Source organism: Syngnathus typhle, linkage group LG7 (genome assembly GCF_033458585.1).
Source record: "Syngnathus typhle isolate RoL2023-S1 ecotype Sweden linkage group LG7, RoL_Styp_1.0, whole genome shotgun sequence".
Classification (NCBI taxonomy): Eukaryota; Metazoa; Chordata; class Actinopteri; order Syngnathiformes; family Syngnathidae; genus Syngnathus; species Syngnathus typhle.
Window position 1 is genome coordinate 17,375,259 of NC_083744.1, and position 21,863 is coordinate 17,397,121.

The 21,863-nt window shown below is 44.6% G+C and overlaps 1 protein-coding gene across 3 annotated transcripts in view; it reads left to right on the plus strand.

Moving 5' to 3' along the window:
* The window catches only part of roraa (RAR-related orphan receptor A, paralog a), a 151,903-nt gene that overhangs the window by 123,124 nt on the left and 6,916 nt on the right, over nucleotides 1-21,863 (plus strand). For all 3 annotated transcript variants that reach the window (XM_061283266.1, XM_061283268.1, XM_061283269.1), the window contains 8 exons: nucleotides 13,680-13,765; nucleotides 15,267-15,408; nucleotides 16,955-17,350; nucleotides 17,958-18,079; nucleotides 18,150-18,282; nucleotides 19,671-19,778; nucleotides 20,912-21,022; nucleotides 21,198-21,310. In XM_061283266.1, the coding sequence (XP_061139250.1) occupies nucleotides 13,680-13,765; nucleotides 15,267-15,408; nucleotides 16,955-17,350; nucleotides 17,958-18,079; nucleotides 18,150-18,282; nucleotides 19,671-19,778; nucleotides 20,912-21,022; nucleotides 21,198-21,310 (1,211 nt within the window). The remainder of the gene's footprint in view (nucleotides 1-13,679; nucleotides 13,766-15,266; nucleotides 15,409-16,954; nucleotides 17,351-17,957; nucleotides 18,080-18,149; nucleotides 18,283-19,670; nucleotides 19,779-20,911; nucleotides 21,023-21,197; nucleotides 21,311-21,863) is intronic.

Here is a 21,863-nt window from a genome sequence, read left to right on the forward strand (position 1 = left end):
CAGGCGAGCTGTCGCGGCAACATGCCTGCGTCTCGGGGAGCGCCTCCAGAAACATGTCCGTTAAATGACACGGCCCGACGCTCGCCAAAAAGAGGGACGCCCCCGTTTTGTTCCGAGCTCCAGCCTGACAATTATAGCAATTACGCCAGCCGCTATGTTGACAAACAAGCGGGAGAGAATGGCCTGCCCGTCGATTGGTCGCTACGCTCTGAGCTCCCCCTGCTGTGACCCCTTTTGTCATTTAACTAGCGTGGAGGAGAATTGCAATGGGTTTTTGCAAAAAAAAAAATTCCCCCGAGCTGTTTGCTCTTTTGTAAAAAGGGTAGCGGGGTGGGGCGACATTTGTGCCAAGTCAACAGGCAGGGAAACGGATCCAATGTGTCAAAAGCGCAGAACAGAGGAATCATTCTTCCTGGAATTGTGCTTTGTTGACGTTGCTGTTTCTTGACATGGGATCTTAAATGGTGACCCATCATGGAGCCTTCAGGTTGTTGGGGAAGTGGGACTTATGGTGAGACCTTGTATGACTGTGTTTTCACCTAATACCTCAAACATAGCTAGGATTTTCCTTTTTCTTTTTTTTCCCTTCCCTGAGAGTGCTGTTTTATTCCGCAGCAGCATTCTGCAAGGAGATTTCAAGGAAATAACAAGAGCAGATTACAGTTGAACAGCCAGAGCGAGGTCAGGAGCGCTTTCACGATAGCTGTGGAAAGCAGCTGCATGGGTCCCGCGCCACCAGCGCCGTTTTTGTTTCTTGAATTACCGTAACACTGAAGTCACGCTCGGTGCATGCGAAGATGTCATTCGCTCGCTGAATACGCAAAGTGAGCACAGCTCAGTCGCTGCGTGTCTCCACACACACACACACACACACACACACACAGTCTTATGTAACAGAGTGTAAAGCAGGAGTTAGCAAACATCAGAGGTCAGCTGGTTATTAGGACAGTGGAAATGTACTCGTTCACTGGAGCACTGTATACGCTAGATGAATTACATCAGTGGGCAGTTGGATAACCTCCTATGAATGATGTCGGAGCCTTAGTGGCTAGCATTTGTGCCTCGCAGTGGTTCAATTCTCAATTTTGATGATGTCTCTGTGTTGGCGTGGCTTTCTGCTAGCTCCATTTGGACTTTTGATTCCATTTAGCTGATGTTCTTTAACAGCCAAGGTGCTAAGATTGACACCTTTATCCGACAACGACCGTCTATTAGTATCCATTTAAATAATACCAACCCGAAGCTTGGCTAGTTCATCGAACTGTGTCCGATGGCGATAATGGGCCCCATGCTATGATTGAACAATATTACTCCTCTTTCCAGTGGCCGTGGTAAAAATTAGCAGAGTGAAAATTTGTTAGATGTCCCGTCCTAAAGAACAAAATGTCTAAATTAGATAAGAGCTTTCCAGATGAAACTGTTTTTTTAAGACTGAGTCACTGATTGTGATTAATGTGGATGGAAGCCTACATGGCACATTTTTGTACTTACACGGAAGGTCCACTAAAGATTAAGCACAGTGTTAGCTGTTAAATGCTAATCGATTGTTAGCTTTGCGAGCATCTTAACTCCTCCGTTTTTGATAGACTGTCAGCAGTGAATGAGCATTTTGAAATTCACTCCAAGAGCAACGCCAATTGAAAAGAGTTGGCAACCTTTTAACAACCCGCCGGCGCCGAGAAGCATGTAGCATTGTTTGACAGCTCGCGAGGTTAAAAATAACGCCGCTCGCAGCAAATTAGACGTATCATTTGGCTTCTAAGTGAGAGATGAATCTTTGTGTGGATGCTCCCGCCATGCCGTGACAACGGGGCGATACATCAGCATGTCTTTCTCATAAACTCCGAATGGAATTGTAAACAGATGAAGCAATTTCACACCAAATGCATTCCGGCTGCGAGCCTCGCCACTTTTCAAGTGGAGCGCCGTATCGTTGCCGTACACATCCACCGCACTGTACGTTACTGTCCCGTGCAGCCGGAGTACATAAATCACCATTTGGGCCGCTCGCTGGGTTATTGCTGCCGCTCTCAAAGTGTTTTATATGTTTTTTGATCTGATAATAAATCTGACGTTATTGCACTCATGCGGCTAGGATCACAAGCCCAACCTGCCGCCCTTTATTACCACAGACATCAAACTTGATCATATTCTAACCCTTCCAAAGACAATAATGTGGCATTTTACTGACACTGTCACAGAGCTTTTCATTTCACAAGATGTTTATAGTCATGGCTGTAGTATGCAGTGGTGTACAAGTACGTATGGTGTATATTGGGGATTGATTAGGCCCCTGGGCTTTCATTTTGACAACTGTGCGTGTCTATGAAAGCCATTTGTTCCCATTAGTCTGACTAAAACTCTGTTTTCATACTTTAAAATGGTCCATCAAATGTCATTTATTGATTTTTTTGGGGTAATATTTTGTTTGGAACGGATTAGCTTCATTTACATTATTCTCTATGGGAAATGTTGCTTTGGTTCAACTCTATGGAGTGTCACCTTTCTCAACCTGCAGCATTGTTGGAGTCAACTTTTCCATGTCATTCAATAGCCAAAAGCTCTCACAGTGGAGTGTCTGTTTAGACGCTCAAAGAAGTGTAAATGTGGGATTCAGGACGGTAAGCAAATCCATTTCCATCAGCTCCTCAGGTTAGAGGTTGAGGTATCGTGTTCTCCTTTTCAACACTGTAGCTCCATTGTTAGGTCATTGGCAATTCCCGAGCAAGTCGAGGAAGGATGTTCCTTGTCTCATGTGTTCTTTAAGAGCCACAATCTCCATTTGTCACCGACTCCATGTAACCGCATTCACCCTTGACTTGTAAAATGACTTATTAGTCTGCATATGCAGCCAGCTCAGTGCAGCCTTGACTCCATCCGCTTGACGTGATTCATCTCCTCCTGCTTATCTGACAGCTATTGATGTGCTACACGGATAAATGCGCTAGATTGATGGAATTAAAGCCCACCCCCTTCTTCTCACGCTGTGCATCCCTGACACATGTGAGACTCATGTCTCTCATTAAAGAAAATAAATGCTTCAGGCTTCCTTCCCGCCAGGTTGTCAAGTTCGTGAGCGTTGTGCGTGTGGGAAGCGACTGCACTTGTTTCCCCTTTCTGTAATCCACCCTTCCCCCTCCTTCCTTGCAGAATGGATTTAGTCCGGCCTTGAATGTCGAGAGGGTAGAGTGCAAATTGCAGCTGACGCCAAGCAGCAGAACATTTAGCTTGTTCACAGAAGCCTGATTGAATTATACAAAGGCACGCAGCTATGGATTATTTAATTACCTTTCGGTGTCTGGCAGCGAAGAAGACAAGACGACAACTGTAAATAGTTATCGTGGCGTTTTCCCCCTCAGCTCTCGCTTAACGTCGAAGCCCCTGAAGAAATCAAACCTTATAAACTCCTTTGGCACTTGGCTGTGCATCTCCATTTTGGGCGTTAACTGGATTCCACCGGAGTGGATTAGGAATTCTTTAGCGCAAACCCACGGGATGGCGGGAAACATAAAAGATGCGACTTGCATCCACGCTATACAAATAATTGCGGGTTTTCGACGGAGTCGAATTTCAAGCGCCCATCTATATGAGAGAGTGTCGGCTTTGATGTACAAATCCACATTTCAGTGGGGATTAGCAGCACCCCAAAGGTTAGCGCTTGCTAATTACACCAGATTGCATATACATATCTTAACAAGGCAGCCGTAATAAATGCGAGCTTTCATTAGCCTTTCGATAAGCGGACGTGTATTTCGATAGCCTTTTCACGCACTCCTGTATACTTTGTCTGAGCTTTTGTCCCTTTTTCCAAAGCGCCTACCTGCTGCAATCTAATTTGAGGGATGCATCAGTGAATGAGAATTTGCGCAATCCTATAAACGAACCTCTCCGAGTCTTCCCAAAGCTCCGACCGCGGCGCTCTTCTCTTTTACTGTATTTGGCTGGCAGCGTTTACTGCCTGCCGCATTACCATAATCCTTGGTTCCCTTCCACAAACCACCACTGGCTAAATGAATCTATTATTTTTTGCCCACAGCCGTAAAGATGCAACAAAATGCAATGTATTGCACGAGGGGAAAGAAACTTTGAGATCACATTGAGATGTCGCTTTTCTCCCGCATGTCTCGGCAGCTGAGACGACAGTGAGCTTGACCTTGGCTAATCTGATTGCGTAAGCTTCAAAGGTGGCGCCAAATGTTGCTTGGGCTCGCTGCCTTTTGTTGTCGACTCCCCTCGCGACCTGGTCAGCGCGGCTGAGTGTTTTTTCCCGACCGCCTGCCTAAATTAAACATGTCCGGACGGAGGCGGGCACTTGCACCGCCACAGGAAACGCTTTTTCATCTCCTAATGAATGCGCCTGAGGGGGTCCCGCAGGGGGCTTCACTTCACCCCTCATTAGGCGGGGTGCTGCCTCTTCCTTCATGCTGCCGAGCAACCTCCTGAAGAGGGGCGTCCCACTTCATCTCCACATCCCACGCTCCCCTGCCCGAGGGCGGACGAGTGGACATCGCCTCCCCTGCCCCGCCCCCTCGCTCTCCTCCTTCCTCATCGCAGCACCCAGCTCATGTTATTGTTGCGGAGCAGAGTCCACCACGCTCCTAATGACATTTTAATAGCCTTGTTTTGTCCGCCGCCATGTGATTTATCACTTTACACACCCTCCTTTTTACTGTATTGCGAAAAGTACTCTTGTGCTCACCGTGAAGGATCTGAGAAGTGGCTCATCTCGCCGGGCCCCGTAGTACAGTATATTGACAGCTCCCTGCTAGTGACGCAAAATCAAAAGCGCCGGCCGGGATGAGGCAACGCCAAGCCAAAGGAGCAAGCACTGACTGTCAGCTGACTCCCCGAGCTCCTGTCTGGAAGCCCAACAGGCTGGATGGAGAGCTGATTATTCCAGGGCTTTTGGGATGGCTTTATGCAATCATTAATCTTGGCACTTGTTTATTTGCCAGGGATTAGCGTAGCGCGCTGCGTTTAGGGACAGTTAGACAAGGCTATTGTTTACCTAAAAGGGAAGGGAACCTTTGCTTTGCGCATGGCTGCTTCGTCTGTCGGGAATACGTCGTCTGTGAACTCGGCGTGGCGGTAGACGCTTCTCGGGTAGCCTCGTCGTCTAGGAATGCTTTTTAGAAGCAGCTACTAGTGCAGCGGAGGAGAAAAGGCAGCTTAATCCTCATTGATGTCCATTTGAAGACTTGCGGACATCTTGCGCTCAATTTCGGATGAGCCTCAGCGCACAAGTGGCGGGCTTGTCAACAGAGGGCGCTGTTACTGATGAGTGCATTGCTGACAAATTCATTTTAAAAGTTTGACATTTGCAGTTGGTCCTCCACAACACACGTCGATTGGGCACGGTTGGATTCTGGCTTTGACGGAAACTTGCCACATCCAATATGGCCGCCGCCGCATTTTTTTTTTGTGATAGTCACGTCCATTTTGGATGTGGTCGAGCCAGATGTCTAGTTTTGGTTTTTCCGTATATTCCACGAGTACACTTGTCTATAGATCAGTGAGCGAGGTTGAGGGAAGTTTTCTTCCAACGCTACTGGTGTGTGGAAAGGTCGTCCGCTTCTAGTTTCAGCTTTATCACAGCTGTGGATCTTTGGGTAGCAGGTTCAGTATCGCCGCTAATATGACAAGGCTCATTTGTCTCAGTCACACATTGCTGGATGGATCAGATGGCCATTGATTGCATTTCATCTTCTCTATCCTTGCTCACTCGCTTTCAACTGATGAAAAGCTTCAAGAGTTTCGAGAAGAACTGGAGCGAGTCCGTATACAGAATAGTTTAGCTAGCAACAAACGAGAAATAAATTTCTGTTGGTATCGGCGGCCTTGACAAGTATTCGATACCTCGGTTAACCCACCCCTACTATCAGATTAGCAATATAGAGTATTACTTCACTCTGAAATTAAATCATAGGAACATATTCGCCGATGTAGCTTTGTCATTGTTTTATTGCTTTGTTTGACTTTTATTGCCATGCAAGACTTTGCTTTAAGTACGTTATAACGTGCTCTATAAAGAAAGTTGAGTTTAATGTAGTTGCATTTTCTTTTTTTATTTTACCATCTCAAAAATATGGAGAAGGTAGAAAATCAACGATCCGTGAAACAATCTTACTCATGAAACTGGTTGTAGTTTCAGATTAATGCATTTAGGCTGCAGGCAGAAAAAACTATTTCCAATATTTTACAATGGTAAACTTTGCCCCATTGACGCATGTGCAGAGCTGAAGTCAGGTCACATGTAAAAAAAAAGTGAGTCGGATCATGGCTGCAGGCACACGCCAAGAACCCCCCCCCCCCCCTAGTTTGGAAAACCGTGATTACTATGCGGCCAGTCTGTGTCGTCGGGAAACATGTTTTCCTAAGGAGACCGCAGAGGGACAATTACTGTCAGCTGAAATATTCAGCCTGCTCGCCATGTGTGTTCTGGCCACGTGCCTAAGACCCACTGACCCCAAGCAGCAGCATGAGACGGGACCTCTCGTGGTCCCCCTCCCTCCCCTCTGCATCCGCTATTACCGAGTGAGGCACTCAAGTACGCACTTTGCAACGGGAAGGGGAAGGAAAAAAAAAAAGCGCACATAAAAGCACATATACTTGTCACCCTTTGGGCAAAGAAGAGACCATGCAGGAAATTGCGCAATGTAAGTTTTGATTGTGAACCAGTCGAAATATCCTGTTCAAAAGCCCACAGCAGACTTTTGGTTGTCTTACAGAAATGCATACTAATACAGCAATTAGAGAGGGAAGCAAGTTGTACAGCGTGGCTGTGGAGAATTCCCCCGTGAACCACTACAAGGCTCTTTGTTGTTATGTAAAGGTTTCTGCATGTAATTGCACTGGATGTTTTCAAGCCTTCATTATTTATATATTCCTGCGCATTTGCAAAGGAGCTCGGCCGGGCCCGCGGGGAGGAGCGAGGAGGCGTTGGGGCCAGTGTTTGCTACACAAGTGAGGTGTCGCACTTGGGCGCCGGACAGCAAAATCAAGGCGTATAGTTCGAGTGGTCGGAGTGAAGACGAAATTTAGGAAGAACAGCAGCTGTCAGTCAGTTTGCTTCTGAGTTCAACCTCAGTGAGTCAAAGCTTGGCTGCATTCACTTAAATTAAATTTGAGAAAAAAAAATTGTCCCGTACTATATATTCTAAATACACCACATCAGAGTTTGAAAAAAAAGTTGATATCTGATCCCTGAACCTCCGAGCTATGTGATGTAGCAACCAGCATGTAAATATTTGCTCCATCTTTATTTTATTCAGCTCTTGCGACACAATGCTGCAAAAAGTCTCTTCTTGTTCTTTGTCTAATATTTAAAGTTGAAGATTAGGAGTTGAATCATTTTTTTTTTTTTTTCAAACCCATGAATAATCCTGATTACCGTAATTTTCGGACTATAAATCGCGGTTTTTTTCATAGTTTGGGTGGGGGGGGGCGACTTATAGTCCGAAAATTACGGTATTCATTGTTATCTCAATATCTATCCAAGTTATGGTGGTGGTGCCACCCCCCGTAAATCCCTCTTCCTCTCGCCTAGCTAACCTCTTGTGGAGAATGTCAGAGTGCTCTTCAATATAACACTCAAGTAAATAAAAGGGGGAGACGTGCGGAGGGAAGCGCTGCTTTGTTGTACAGGCATCTGGCGTTGGGCAGCGTTGAAATATTAATAGGCCTCACACACAAACAAACACACAGTCAAGCACGCATGGGTTCATCCAAAAAGCAGCCCGGGGCAACAGGCCAGACGTTGCGTTCAAGCAAAGTCACCGCACAAATGAAAGCAAGCGTCAAATAAAACATGTCTGCAGCATGGCGGGTAATCACGGCCACGTGATTGGAGGGAATTAACAAGATGGAGCATGCACGGAGAATGTCTCCAGTCATTCTTTCCTTCCTCTGCGGTCGAAATATTTTGCATGACTGCGCCGTGGAAGCATGTTGAAATGATGACGACGACGACGTGTGCTGGGTTCCAGGTAAATTTGCCCGCTCCGTTGTTTGCTTTCCAAAGCAGCAAATGCCATTCCAGCAACGCTTGTAAATATGCCTGGGATCCATAAACAAATAACGCATACGTGGCGTGGCGTGGCGTGCCACCCGTGTCCTTTGCCGCTGACATTCACGTAACCTTTGTTCTGTTGCATAAATGGAAATAAATTCACAACTTTGCACGGCAACAAAATAAAAAGCTGAATTCCTTGTTTGAGCTTCAAATCCAAATAGATATATTCATTGTCTTTTATGTACACTACCGTTCAAAGGTTTGGGGTCACAAAATTGTTTGGGTGACCCCAAACTTTTGAACGGTTGTGTAAATATTATTATAAAAAATATTTTGAATTAAATATTATAAATTATATCTTATATTTGTATAAGATTATATATAATCTATGAATATAAGATTTTTTACACAGAAGATTATATATATAATCTCTAAATAATTATCCAAATAAATATATACACTACCGTTCAAAAGTTTGGGGTCGCCCAAACAATTTTGTGACCTCAAACTTTTGAACGGTAGTGTATAATAAATCTGAAATTTAACAGAAATGTTAAAAAATATCTTTTGGAAGAAATCGCAATATTGAGGAGAAAAAGCCTTACCGCATTTCATAATGGCACCAAAGCGCCTACACTTATTTTCAATCAGCTTTTTGTGTCAAAATCGAGGGAGTAGGCAGGCCATGCTTATTGTCTTTTTATTTTTTGTGTGTGTGCTCGCAAAATATTATGAAAAGAGGAGGATGTATTCATAGTTTGTGTGATGGAAGAAGAATTATTAATCTGCTCATAGTGCCGTCCCCTGTCCACTTCCTTGCATAATCTCTGACATGAGCCTGCTGGCTTGCGTCACACTGTCATTGACAGATGTCACACACACACACACTGACACACACAGTCTGACAATGAGGCAAAGGTCTCTCAGATAGGCTTTCATTCAAAAAGCTGTTTTGACAGTGAGCAGGTAAAAGCATTTAAACATTCATCATTAGGCGGGAAGATAATTTAACGGTCCGATCGGGAATGAGTTAAGCTCTCAATATTATGACACTGGAGCCAGAACGTTCAGGATAATCTTTATCCTTCAAAACGTCACCAGTAGCAACGTTCAGTCGGGTGGTTGCCCAAGCGGCCTAATATGTTAGGTGTTCCTAATTTTATGAGACGGTGCAGAACTCCCTTCCAGGGGAGCTGCCATATTTCTTTTGTAACAATTACTCGTGTATTGTTGTGCCTATTGATGTGGCCAGAATATTAGGTACACCTCAGTTTTTTTGTTGGTGTCCCCAATGAGGTGGCCCAAATAAAACGACCTATATTTTTAACCAGATTATTATTTTCGACTATAACACATATTCAGATTATGCAAGCCAATTCAGTTGGACCGATCCAAACTATTCCAGTGCCAACAACTTCATATCATGATCATACCATGTCTCCTGAATTGACATTCTCTACTTCTAATTCCAAATCATGTGTTTTGGATATAGAGCAAACTGGAAGTCGGCCAGCATCATGCAATAAATGTTGACTTTGAATGAGCCGCAGTATTTGAAAGGAAGCTCTCTAATTTTAGCATATGCATATTAATCGGCGTAGAAATGATTTCACCAGCCTTTCAACATATTTCTCATCTTTGCATTTTTCATGATGTCACTGTACATCTGTAAATGAAGCATTAATGTGCCTGCAGGGCAATCTTGGGTCGTGTCTATGCAACGTTGCTCCCAAAGTGAACTTGACAGCCCCCCTCTAAGCTGTGAGTGCGTGTTTGGCAAATTGTTGTGGGTGTTAGCAATCAACTGTCACTCTGGCGCCCTTTGATAAAGGCGTGTACTTTTAGCAGCGGGCACATCTCAGGGCTCCGGAGAAGACAGTGAAGGTCACTGGGTGAACATGCAGAAGCCACGTTGGCCTTTTGAACATGCGCCTTGAGTGACGCGTCATCCTCCTCCGAGGAATCGAACGGCGGGCTGAATTAGTGTCCTTGAACTGCCCAACCGCACAAAGAACAAGTCTGCACTACTGGCTAGACTCTGGATGATTTTGAAAATTTGCCATTTTGTCCTCTCAATATTAATTTATATTATTAGCGTAGCTGCCGGTTCAAACCGCGGCACGATTTTAAGTTGTAAACAAAGCGGGCAGGGGATAAATTGGATCAATGGCACCACGCCGGTCAAGCTCAAGCTAGCTAGCGGCGGCTCGTCTCGCACCGCAAGACACTTAACACAGCGGCTCCTGTCGATAGATATTGACTGTGGGACTAGGAGTGCTTATGTACGTTGGCTTTTTTTTTTGTGTCTGACTGACTGACCCGCTGTGAAGTTGACTCAAGTCCTTTGTAACCAAACAGGACCGCTTGGAGGTTAAACACTGACTCTTTAACTTTCGGGATGGTTCATGAGCTTTTTTTTAGACTGTGATTCGCAGTCGCCTAAAAGTAGTGTGATTCAGGTCGCTAAAGTATCTGTGCTTGTTATCGGAGCATTTTTATGCAGACAAAGTACTGCAAAAATGGAACGGTATTGGCTAGCTAAACGTGATGCAGTGTAAGCATAGCATTAGCATTTAGCCCTCCGGAAGTATGCAATTGAAAGGATCAAATGGGCTTTCAGTTGATTGCAGACCTACGCCAAGACCAAATTGTAATGCCAACAATCATTGGCAAAATGAAACAGCCAAGTATGTTGAAAAGCCATTTGTAAAACGATACTGCTCGGAGTATAAAACGCGTTGTGGTAAAGTCTGTTTCACTTCAGACCTGTTTGTGATGGTTGTTATGACTACCGTAATTTTCGGACTATAAGTCGCGTTTTTTTCCATAGTTTGGGTGGGGGGGGGCGACTTATACTCAGGAGCGACTTATATACATATATATGGGGTTTTTTTCACTTTTTTGGGCATTTTATGGCTGGTGCGACTTATACTCCGGTGCGACTTACAGTCCGAAAATTACGGTAGTTGCAAATGGAGAAGATGACGACCTGAGAGCTGTTTTCATGCCAGTGTTGGAAAAACAACATGAAATAGCAAATTTTGTCATGTTAAGCCCAATCGATATGCATTTGTCAAAACGAAACTGACAAGTTTCGCCATACCGAACCCTCCAAGTATGCATTTGTTCAACTAAGTTGGAAGCCCAGCTTTGTCTAACGTCTTTTTGTGTCCATATTATGACAAAGACTGAGTGAAAGGATGTTTCACATTGCATTTTCCTCCATCTTGTGGTTTGGCATGTGCCTTCATGGTGTGTTTGATTTCAAATTGTTTTCTCCTTTTATTCTCCCCTGCACCTCTTTTGGAAAGCAGCTTATCCCAGTGTGGAAATAACTAAACGTTCAGACAAGGAAGCACAGAGCCTCCCTCAGCTGGTCCAGAGACAAACCTTTTTTACTCTTGAGTGCTCTCCACATCCAGCAGCTTATGCAGTGAGAGGGTGTTAACCGGCGAGGATGTGTGCACCCAAGGCCTTCCTGCTTGCAGATAGCGCTTTTGTTTGTGAGCTTTGCTTTTGTGTGTGTGTGTGTGCGCATCCCGCCTGGCCTGGCACCGGCGTGCCCCGTCTACTCCCACCGCTTTCACCTGATGTGGCACGGCGTCAGGCCCGAGCGAGCGAGCGCCCGGCCAACTCGGCTTCGTTCGGAGAGATGAAGGCATCTCCTAGCGTGGGGGAGGGGGGAGGTTAGTGGCAGCCTAAGCCTGGAGCTATCGCAGGCTGGAGCTCAGAGCCCCAAAGCCTGTGGGCCGGATCGTGTGGGTGGAATTGTGTCTTAGGCAGCCTGGCCGCAGCCCTGCACTACCATCCACTGGCACGGGCCCGCCACTGCACTCGTTGGCTGGCCGCAACCACAGCGAGTCCTAATTACAGCACGCTTCACTTGTTGTGAGTGCATGTCAGAACAAATTACGTAAGTAATGAGGCTGAAAATGCTAAAGGAGTCGAAACACACTGCACGGCAAATGCTCATGCAGGGAGAACATTGAAACAAACAAAGGAGTGCACTCACACGGCGACGGGCCCATTTGCCATAACGAGCGACCGTTCGCTGTTAGGGAAAGATTAATTATGAATTAACCCTCTCGGATAGGGTTTCAAAGCCCGCCCCCCTGCCTGGATTTCGCAATAATCTGTGGCGGCGAGGTGCATCGCCCGCCATTGTGTGCGAGAATCACAAATGGCAGGACGTGTTGTATGGAGGAGGGTTAATTGTGCACCATCCACCGCTTGCTTTTGTTCGTTTTGCTAAAATGTAGGCTAATTCCGTGTAAACACGGGCCCCGTCTTGTTGACTCCAGCAGTGCGAGGAGACAGATGCAGATTGCTGAATGAATAGAGCGTGAGTGGATTAGAGGCTCTGTGTTAAGGGTCTCTCCCGGGCGGGCCTGGGGGACGAGGACATTATCCCCATGACACACTGCACTGCGGCGGGCTCCTGGTCGGCTGATTCAAATGTGGATTGAACCCCAGCAAAAGTACTTGTGAGGTGATCAAATCGACATCAAGAGATTGAATGCTAAGGTGTGCGAGAGGCTGTGAGGAGCTTGGCGGATTTATCATTTGGAGAATTCGGCATGGCCGGAGGGAAGAGGCTGATGTAACGCTCCGACATCGCCGACGAAGCACTGCTTCTTAATTATCTTTTATTTTTTTATTGCATCTTATTAAGAGCAAATTGTGATATTTTTCCTGAACTGGTGCACTGCTTCCTGGCATTTGGATTGGCTGCTCAGAAATGGCGAGAAAACAGCCCAAGGTGATGTTTCCTCGATTTAGATCAGATGGTAGATTTTGTCTGGCGCTGCAGTCGGGATGTGGGAGATGTTGAAGGAGAGCTGGGAGTTACCGGTGGGAAGGTTGTAGCAGCAGTCGCTCCATTGATAAGAGTTCAGTCACAGTGTTGCCTTCTCATGATCCCCAAAAAAAAAAAAAAGATGAACACTGTTGGGATGGACTCAACCACACTAAGGGGTAGAAGAAATAGAGGTCGTTACATTTTTTTCCTAACTAGTCAACTTATTATTTCACAATATAACCTAAATCAATAATCTTGTCTAAAGACGGACATTATCAAATCAACATTGTCGCTTTAAACTCGGCTGAGCTGAAAGATCATCCTGTTTCTGTTCTTCTTGTCAAATTCAGTGTTTTTAAAAAAATGCGCTGCCATCTAGTGGTCAACAGTGGAATCACACACAAAGAGTTCTTTTGACGATTTGAAATGAATACCTGTTTTTTCACTTTTTGACATTGACGTTCTCAATTTATTTCTGCAAAAAGTCAAAATTGCGAATACGTTTCATTCGACTGAGCTGTCGAGTGTATCTTGAGTTTAACGCGAGTTTCTTATATCAATATTGTTTAGGATGCTAATTGACACCATATTTACATTTTGTAAGGGCCTAAAAGTTGACATTGCTTTCTCTTTCACAAACTCTTGCACACAATTGTAAATATTCCAGTAAAGCTTTGTGCAAGCAAGCATTCAAAAGCCTGCGGAGATGTTTTTTTTTTCTTCTTCTTCTTCTTCTTTTTAACAGCACAGAGCTCTTTTATGTAGCAACAAGCAGCCACGGTGAGGGTGTTGTACAGTGACATGTGACAGCAAAAATATATTTTATTTATTTATTTCCCTCTCTTGTTCTTTTCTCTCTCTCCCGTGCAGCTCAAATCGAAATAATTCCCTGCAAGATCTGTGGAGACAAATCATCAGGCATCCATTACGGTGTGATAACATGCGAAGGCTGTAAGGTAAGCGTATAAATAAATAAAAAATGTTTATTACCATCTCAACATGGAGTGGAATCAAAATGCTTTGGGGGGAAAAAAAAAAAGTTCCTTGCAGATGTTGTGAGACTGTCACTGTGGTCAAGCACTAAAGCGAAAAAGCAAAAATACAATTCCTTGGCACCCCTTTTCCGGCTGCTGTTCTTCTTGAGCCGAAAAGATCCAAACTTTTGAATTAGAGCAGATTGTTGTCTGTTTGCCACATTCGCTTGGCTCCGTTGAAGTCGTCTTTTGTACGACTTCACATGTAGCAGCCGTTCAAACACTTTTGCGCTGAGCGTGTATTCTCGTCGCCGTGCTTGTCACCCAGCGAGCGCATCATTAGCATTCCTCAGCCAGCCTGCACCTTTTGCAGTTTGCGTCCGTACGTAATTGTCTACGTGAGGCTTTCTGTCAGCCTCTCCCTCCCTCAGCCACCGCTCAGAACATAACCGTAAAGAATAAACTGCTGAAATATCTCTTTAATGATTGCTAATTAGTCCAGGCAGAGAGACCTTTAATGATACGGACGAGTCGAAAAGTTTGGATCATAAATCATAGCGTTATTACCGAGTCCTGCGTGTCGCCGGCAGTAATAGCCTCTTCCTATAATGGCTTCCATTATAAAGCAAGTTGGCAGCTGTCAGCTGTTTTCTTGTAATTAAACAGCCAATGAGCGGCTAATTAAGACATATGTGTATGGAGCGCTAGAGCGGGGGCCATGTTAATGATGTGCTGGAATCAATTCATTAAGTCAAAGGATGAGGAATCCAGTCGGTGTGCAATGCTTACATGCCAGATAATAATCCCAATGAAGGAAGATAGCGTGTTATCGCATCGGGCCAAACATGCCGCCCTCGTGCTTGGACACGCGCGCTCATCCGGATGCCAGAAATTACACAGCCGGCCGGGAAAATACCAGTACGGAGCAACTGTGTTATTATTATTTTCGTTGGGGTGTGAAAGTATTTAGTGACACTATAAAACATTTAAAAAGTTTGAGTAAACTCAAAGTTGCAACGCAATTTTAAGTTGGACGTTCAGTTTTGTTGAAAATTAGCTTTCCCGCATTTTCAGTTGATAGAAGTGGCTCGTGTAGAATCCGCATCTTAAATCAATTTTTAAAGTCGCTCCAAGTAACTGTTTTAGTCTCAAAATATAGTGTAGTTAAACTAAGATAAGCTAAGGATTACTTTTGGTGTAAACCACATAACATATTTAGACAAAAAGTGACGTACCGTAATTTTCGGACTATAAATCGCACCGGAGTATAAGTCGCACCAGCCATAAATTGCCCAAAAAAGTGAAAAAACACCATATATATGTATATAAGTCGCTCCTGAGTATAAGACAGACCCCCCCCCCACCCAAACTATGAAAAAAAAACGTGACTTATAGTCCGAAAATTATGGTAATTGAGTTGGTTTTTCTTTCCTCGTACCCAGAAGAAATTTTAGATGTAATTTAACGCTTTTCTGATGCGCAGGGCTTCTTCAGGAGGAGTCAGCAGAGCAATGCGGCCTACTCCTGCCCCCGTCAGAAGAACTGCCTGATCGACCGCACCAGCCGCAACCGCTGCCAGCACTGCCGGCTTCAGAAGTGCCTGGCGGTGGGCATGTCACGGGATGGTGAGTACTTCACGCGTCCACGTCGAAAACATTGCCACTGGGCAGAAGGGCAACATTTCTGGCCAAAGGACTCACACAACTTGCATAAGTGCGGGTAATAAAAAAAAAAAGGTCTCGATAATATCAATATTGATCAAATTAAAAAGTCGTGAAAAAAAATCACTCAAAATGGTTACTCGCTTTAATGTTGGGAACTAACACAAAAAATGCTTAGCTAATTTTAATTAGCAACGCTTATGGTTATTTAAAGCTATCATAAGACGTACCGCATTGGCCACAAGTCATTCTGGAGCCAAACAACAACAAACAAGTCTCTTGTTTTTCTTTTAGTTTTTTTTTTTTAGGTTTTTTTTTTTTTTATTAGTCAACCAAGATCTTAATCAAATTCACTTGACTTTACTGCAATGTTTTTCATATGCTATGTAAAAAGTACAGCTATCTCTTCAAATGTATAAACAAAAAGTCAAGGCAGCTGCGACTAGCGCAAAGCAAAACTCTAATGGCGTTTGTAATCGGGATGTTTTGTTGTCATCTACCGTGTACACAGACAAGCCTCATTTTAAACCACGCTAGACTTGCACATGTATACATATTCATGAATGCTATAAACTTCGAGTACATGAGCACTTTGGAGTGCCTTTGCTAAAAACACACACACGCACACACAATCGGCACAGATGAAGGTGACTCTTGGCTTCGCTCAACACATGCAAGCCCATCTGCCCTCTATGTCTTGCCACACATGCACACAATGACCAGCTGACATAGTTCCAACAGCCCGGAGCAGCAACCAAAAAAAGTGTCTTTCTCACCGCTGTGCTCATTTTTCTTAAAAGTGATTTTATCTGCAGACACAAGATTTATTTTTTCTTCAAAGGAGGAAGAGTTCAGCCAAGAGTGTGACATAATGTGATTTGTTCTCTCAGGCATTTCTTGCACGTCAGTGTCGTGAATCTTTACTGGATAAGAGAGAAAAAGAGACACATTAGAACCACGAGAAAAAAAAATCGCTTTATTGAACACGATACAGAAATAAATCCAAGTGTCTGTAATATTACTTAATGCCTGGGGGCTTGCTAAAATAAATTATAAACTCACATAATGCATCTAAACAATCTAGTGACAAAAGATATATAAAAAAAAATCTGTAATCTTCACTTTTTAATTGATGATATTATATTTCATTTTTCTATTGTGGTTATATTTTGCAATTGTGTGTACCCTTTGACCTGGAGAAATGGATGCTACATAGGCTAGCACATTGCTTCTCTGTTATGCCGCCCTCAGAAAGGAAATGTTTCCCTCAGTGACTATAAATAGTATCATTTGTGTGTAGAATTTTAATATGTACATCTCTGCATAACATTGTATCCTAATTAACATGTTCCCTGGGGTCACAGGCGTTCCCCCTGGCATCGTACCGTGCCCCCCTAGGGGTGGTACTAAGCTAGCATGTTTTTTTATGCCGCGCGCTGGCTGTCACATCTGATATGAAGAAAAAAAAAAATTGCTCTTCCGCCTAACAATGAGCCACGTTGTCTTACAGCGGTGAAGTTTGGACGCATGTCCAAGAAGCAGCGAGACAGCCTCTACGCCGAGGTCCAGAAGCATCGGCTCCAGCAGCAACAGCGGGACCACCAACAGCAACCCGGGGAGGCGGAGCCTCTCACACCTAGCTACGGCCTCTCGGCCAACGGCCTGACGGAGCTCCACGACGACCTCGGCGGCTACATGGACGGCCACACCCCCGACGGAACCAAACCGGACTCGGCTATCAGCAGCTTCTACCTGGACATCCAGCCCTCCCCGGACCAATCCGGCCTGGACATCAACGGCATCAAGCCCGAGCCCATCTGCGACTTTGCCCCCGGATCTGGCTTCTTCCCTTACTGCTCCTTCACCAACGGAGAAACCTCCCCTACCGTGTCCATGGCAGAACTAGGTGAGACGCGTCTGAGAGGATGCGGGAGGGGGCCGACGAGTGGAGAGATGATGGAAGGGGGGCGCGGGGGGGCAACGCAACCGTGGGGCAAACGACACAAAGGTTGCTTAAAATAGCAGAAGGTTGGAGACTCATCTCCAACACTCATTAAGAGCCTCTTTTTTTTGTAATTAGTTTCCATTAATTAGGGCCAATCAGGATCCAGCAGGGCAGGCGTCTGGGGAAATCATTTTTTTAGGCTCCCCTGTGCCAAGGAAGTCCTTTTAACAGATGTGTTTTCAAAACCGTTTAAATTCTTCTGCTCACTACTTGTCTCAGAGCAAATGTGACCTTTGTTTGAGTGAATAACAACCCCCCCCCCCCCCCCCCCCATGCATTTGTGTCATAACTAGATTGGCACTGCCTCGATCGTAAGCTATGAGCTTTCCTGGAGGCAGTAAAAGAAAATGTCAACAAGCGTTTTTTTTTTTCTCCACTAAGAAAAGAAGAAAAAAAAAACAGGAGGAGACGGCTCCGCCTATCTGCATCCCCTCCTTGCCGCAAATGAATCATCTTTTCTTGTAGCAGCTCTTCTTCCTCACTCAACTTATCCAACTTAACTTTTCAGAGCACTTGGCCCAGAATATCTCCAAATCACACATGGAGACATGTCAGTACCTGAGAGAGGAGCTTCAGCAGATGACCTGGCAAGCCTTCCTCCAGGAGGAGGTGGAGAGCTACCAGAGCAAGGTAGCTTGACCGCACGCCCTCCCCCTCCGGTCCGAGCGGCTCGCTCATTTCCATCCCGTTGTCTTTTCAGCCGCGGGAAGTCATGTGGCAGCTGTGCGCTATCAAAATAACAGAGGCCATTCAGTATGTGGTGGAGTTCGCCAAGCGCATCGATGGCTTCATGGAGCTGTGTCAGAACGATCAGATAGTGCTGCTCAAAGCAGGTATGACAGCCTGTCAACACACTTCCACACCACACACACATGCATAATACTGATATTGTCACTAGGGCGTAGCTGACCTGACTGCACAAAGACTTTCCCGTGCATGGGCGCATCACAAGATAAATGTTAACAATGTCAGCGAACATTTTTCTTTTCAACCTACAACCTCCTTTCCAAGATGTTGCTGCTGTAGCTTTGCTGCCAACGTTCTTGTGTAGAAATGCTGACGCTCACACATCCTCTGTATGTCAAGTCATTCAAAATGTAATAAGATGCTCTTTGGTTCATAGCTCCAGAAGGTTTTTCCTTGCTCACCTGATCACCAACAAAGCATTCTGCAACAAATGCATTCGAGAAAACAATTGTCATTTGGATCAGAACCGTAGGCTGGATTATTATATTGAGGACCCTCAAAATGAGAATTTTATGGTATACTACTTAATCTAGTTCTGTTGGCACTCGACAGAAAATATTTTTATTTTATTTTATTTACCGTATTTTCCGGACTATAAGGCGCACCTAAAAACCTAACATTTTCTCTAAAGCCGACAGTGCGCTTTATAGTCCGGTGCGCCTTATATATGGACCAAATTCCTAAATTTAAACTGGCCCGAAGCATTGTGTGATGAAATCAATCATAAGTGGCCCACTGAAGACTATGAAAAAGACTATGGCTCATTATTTTGTGATTATAAAGTAATTTGTTGCGTCTGAAGTTGAAATAAAAAAGATAAAATGGAGAATGATTTGATTTGGATTAAAAATCTGACATGATGTATTAATGGTGCGGCTTATAGTCCGGTGCGCCTTATATAAAGACAAAGTTTTAAAATGGGCCATTCATTGAAGGTGCGCCTTATAGTCCGGTGCGCCTTATAGTCCGGAAAATACGGTACTTTTATTTATTTAAGGCCGAATTTTGTGTATAGTTCCTATTGTACCGTTTACCGTTAAATGAGTGTAGGTGTGCCTACAGTTGCGACCAGGAGCTTTTTCCCATCCTCTAATGTCAGTATTAATAATCAAACAAGTCACACAGTAGCACGACTACTGCTAGCTGTTACCTTTTCCTGATCCGGCTACAAATTACAGGGTAGACAGAATAATTCCCCCGCTATCTTGTTCAGTAAAGGTTGAATGAATAAGCGCTACCGCTACTAAATGAAGCGCAATTGTTATCTGACTTGTCATTATGGATGACTAGCCTTAGGGCTGATATGATCATATCACGTGAAGGTGCTCAAACTGACAGCTGGCTTTTTCATTTCAAAGCGTCGCTCGTATTGTAAAGGCACGTGTTTGGCCTCGCTGACTGATGTCTTACTGTCGAGAGCGAGGCTGAAGGGAGGAGGAACAATTCAGCATGTTGTTGCCGTCTGTCTCCACAGGCTCTTTGGAAGTTGTGTTTGTCAGAATGTGTCGTGCCTTTGACTCGCAAAACAACACGGTGTATTTTGACGGAAAGTACGCCGGGCCAGATGTGTTCAAGTCATTAGGTAAGTGGACGCTTACCTCCCCAGCGTGCTTTTGTGTTACCTTGTGTGGCTGTGTGTGTCACTCCTTGATGTCGCAGCCAAAATTAGAATCTCCTAATCTGCTCCGCACAATACTGAAGGCCTTGAAGCAAACACTGGGCGTTCATCCCTGCTTTACCTGGCATCGCCTGTCTCTGCGGCGTTTATTTATGCCAGGAGCGAGATGATAGCGAGGCAAGGTTGCATCTGACTCCTGTAACTGTGGAAGAAATAGAGGCAGACAGAGCGCCGCCGTTTTCGGCAAAAAGCTATCAAAACCATCAAGCATAGGCTGACGTGAAGAATCTCAGATCGCTCAAATAGCATTTTTCTTTTGCTGTCGTGACATAGCTTCCGCCAAGGATTTTCCCACACGATTCGATTCACTTGTGGGATTCCAATTCGATTCGATATAGTAGATCAGTAAGTTGCCATTCAATGAGTTCTTTGTTCTCTATATAGATCTATATCTATAATGAACTAGCCAGGACTGTAAATGTAGCATTTCCTTCAAAAACATCTCTCCGATAAAAAAACGATTCAAAACGTTATCTCGTTACATTTTCAAGTGAAACAATTCGATTTGATGCACTTGCCATGTTTAACTCAAAACATCTTCCGATTCAAATCGATTTTGTTACGTATCAAACTAATTCAGAACCGATCCACATCTCTCAAAAGGTGATCGGATACCTAACTCGATACAATCGAGTGCGATGCCATTTAAAGACGGGATATTTTAAACCATCGTTGCTTTTACGACGATCCCACTCAAGCGGGAAGGCCGAGAGGAGTGATAGGCCGCCCGATTCGGGTTGGCATTCGCCCCCCTATGCCAGATAATCGATTTAACGAAAAGCCTCGTGGGTGACCTAATTTTGCCTTGCGTAACACCACCCAAGTGCCAAAAGTGGGTAAAAGCGCAGTGCCTGTTCTGCCGAAGACGCTCCCATGCGCTGTCAGCGTGCAGCTCTGTTATTCTTTATGTTTTCCTCCTTCCTCTCCCCCGCCCCTCCCCTCCCTGTGTGCCTCTCTCCCAATAAAGATCAAGAGCGAGTGTTGTTCTTTGGTCTCCCTCATCCTTAGCTTTCTCGCTATGTCTTTTGCGGTGGCAGGCTGTGACGACTTGATCAGCTCCGTCTTCGAGTTTGGGAAAAACTTGTGTTCGATGCACCTGTCTGAGGATGAGATCGCCCTGTTCTCCGCCTTTGTGTTGATGTCTGCTGGTAGGTGTCAGTCACAGTGCAAAAGGAGAGCCCTGAATTTGCCGTGACAAGGAACAAATGTAGCCGCCCGCCTGTTTCTTTAAGTGTCTACGGCTAAAATGAACACCCTGGATTTGTTTTCTTCGATTATCGCGCGGAGATTCCTGACCATTGGTGTGATCCTTTGATTTCGCAGACCGATCCTGGCTCCAGGAAAAGGTGAAGGTGGAGAAACTCCAGCAGAAGATCCAGTTGGCTCTCCAGCACGTCCTGCAGAAGAACCACAGAGAGGACGGAATTCTTACAAAGGTACACTCGATGTTTCCAAAATGTATGTAGCCCTGGCGAATCCTCGATTATTTTTACAATCGATTATTCTAACGATTAATCGACTAATTTGAGGCCGACACTAAAAGATTTGGACCATTCAGAGATTTAAAAAAAAAAGCTTCTAAATAATTACTCAACGATTAAAATAGTAGTCGATTCCTTTGATTATCAATTGTCGATGAATCGATTAATTTGAACAGCTCGTATCTGTAATTTGATTACTTTCCAGAGCTCAAAAGCCATGTTTGTTCAAACATGAACATTTCATCGCCATTTTCAACACTAGACTGGTTACTGATCATTTTTTACCGTATTTTCCGGCCTATAAGGCGCACCAGCCTATAAGGCGCACCTTCAATGAATGGCCCATTTTAAAACTTTATCCTTATATAAGGCGCACCGGACTATAAGGCGCACCATTAATGCATCATGTCAGATTTTTAATCCAAATCAAATACTTCTCCATTTTATCTTTTTTATTTCAACTTCAGACGCAACAAATGACTTCATAATCATAAAATAATGATCCATA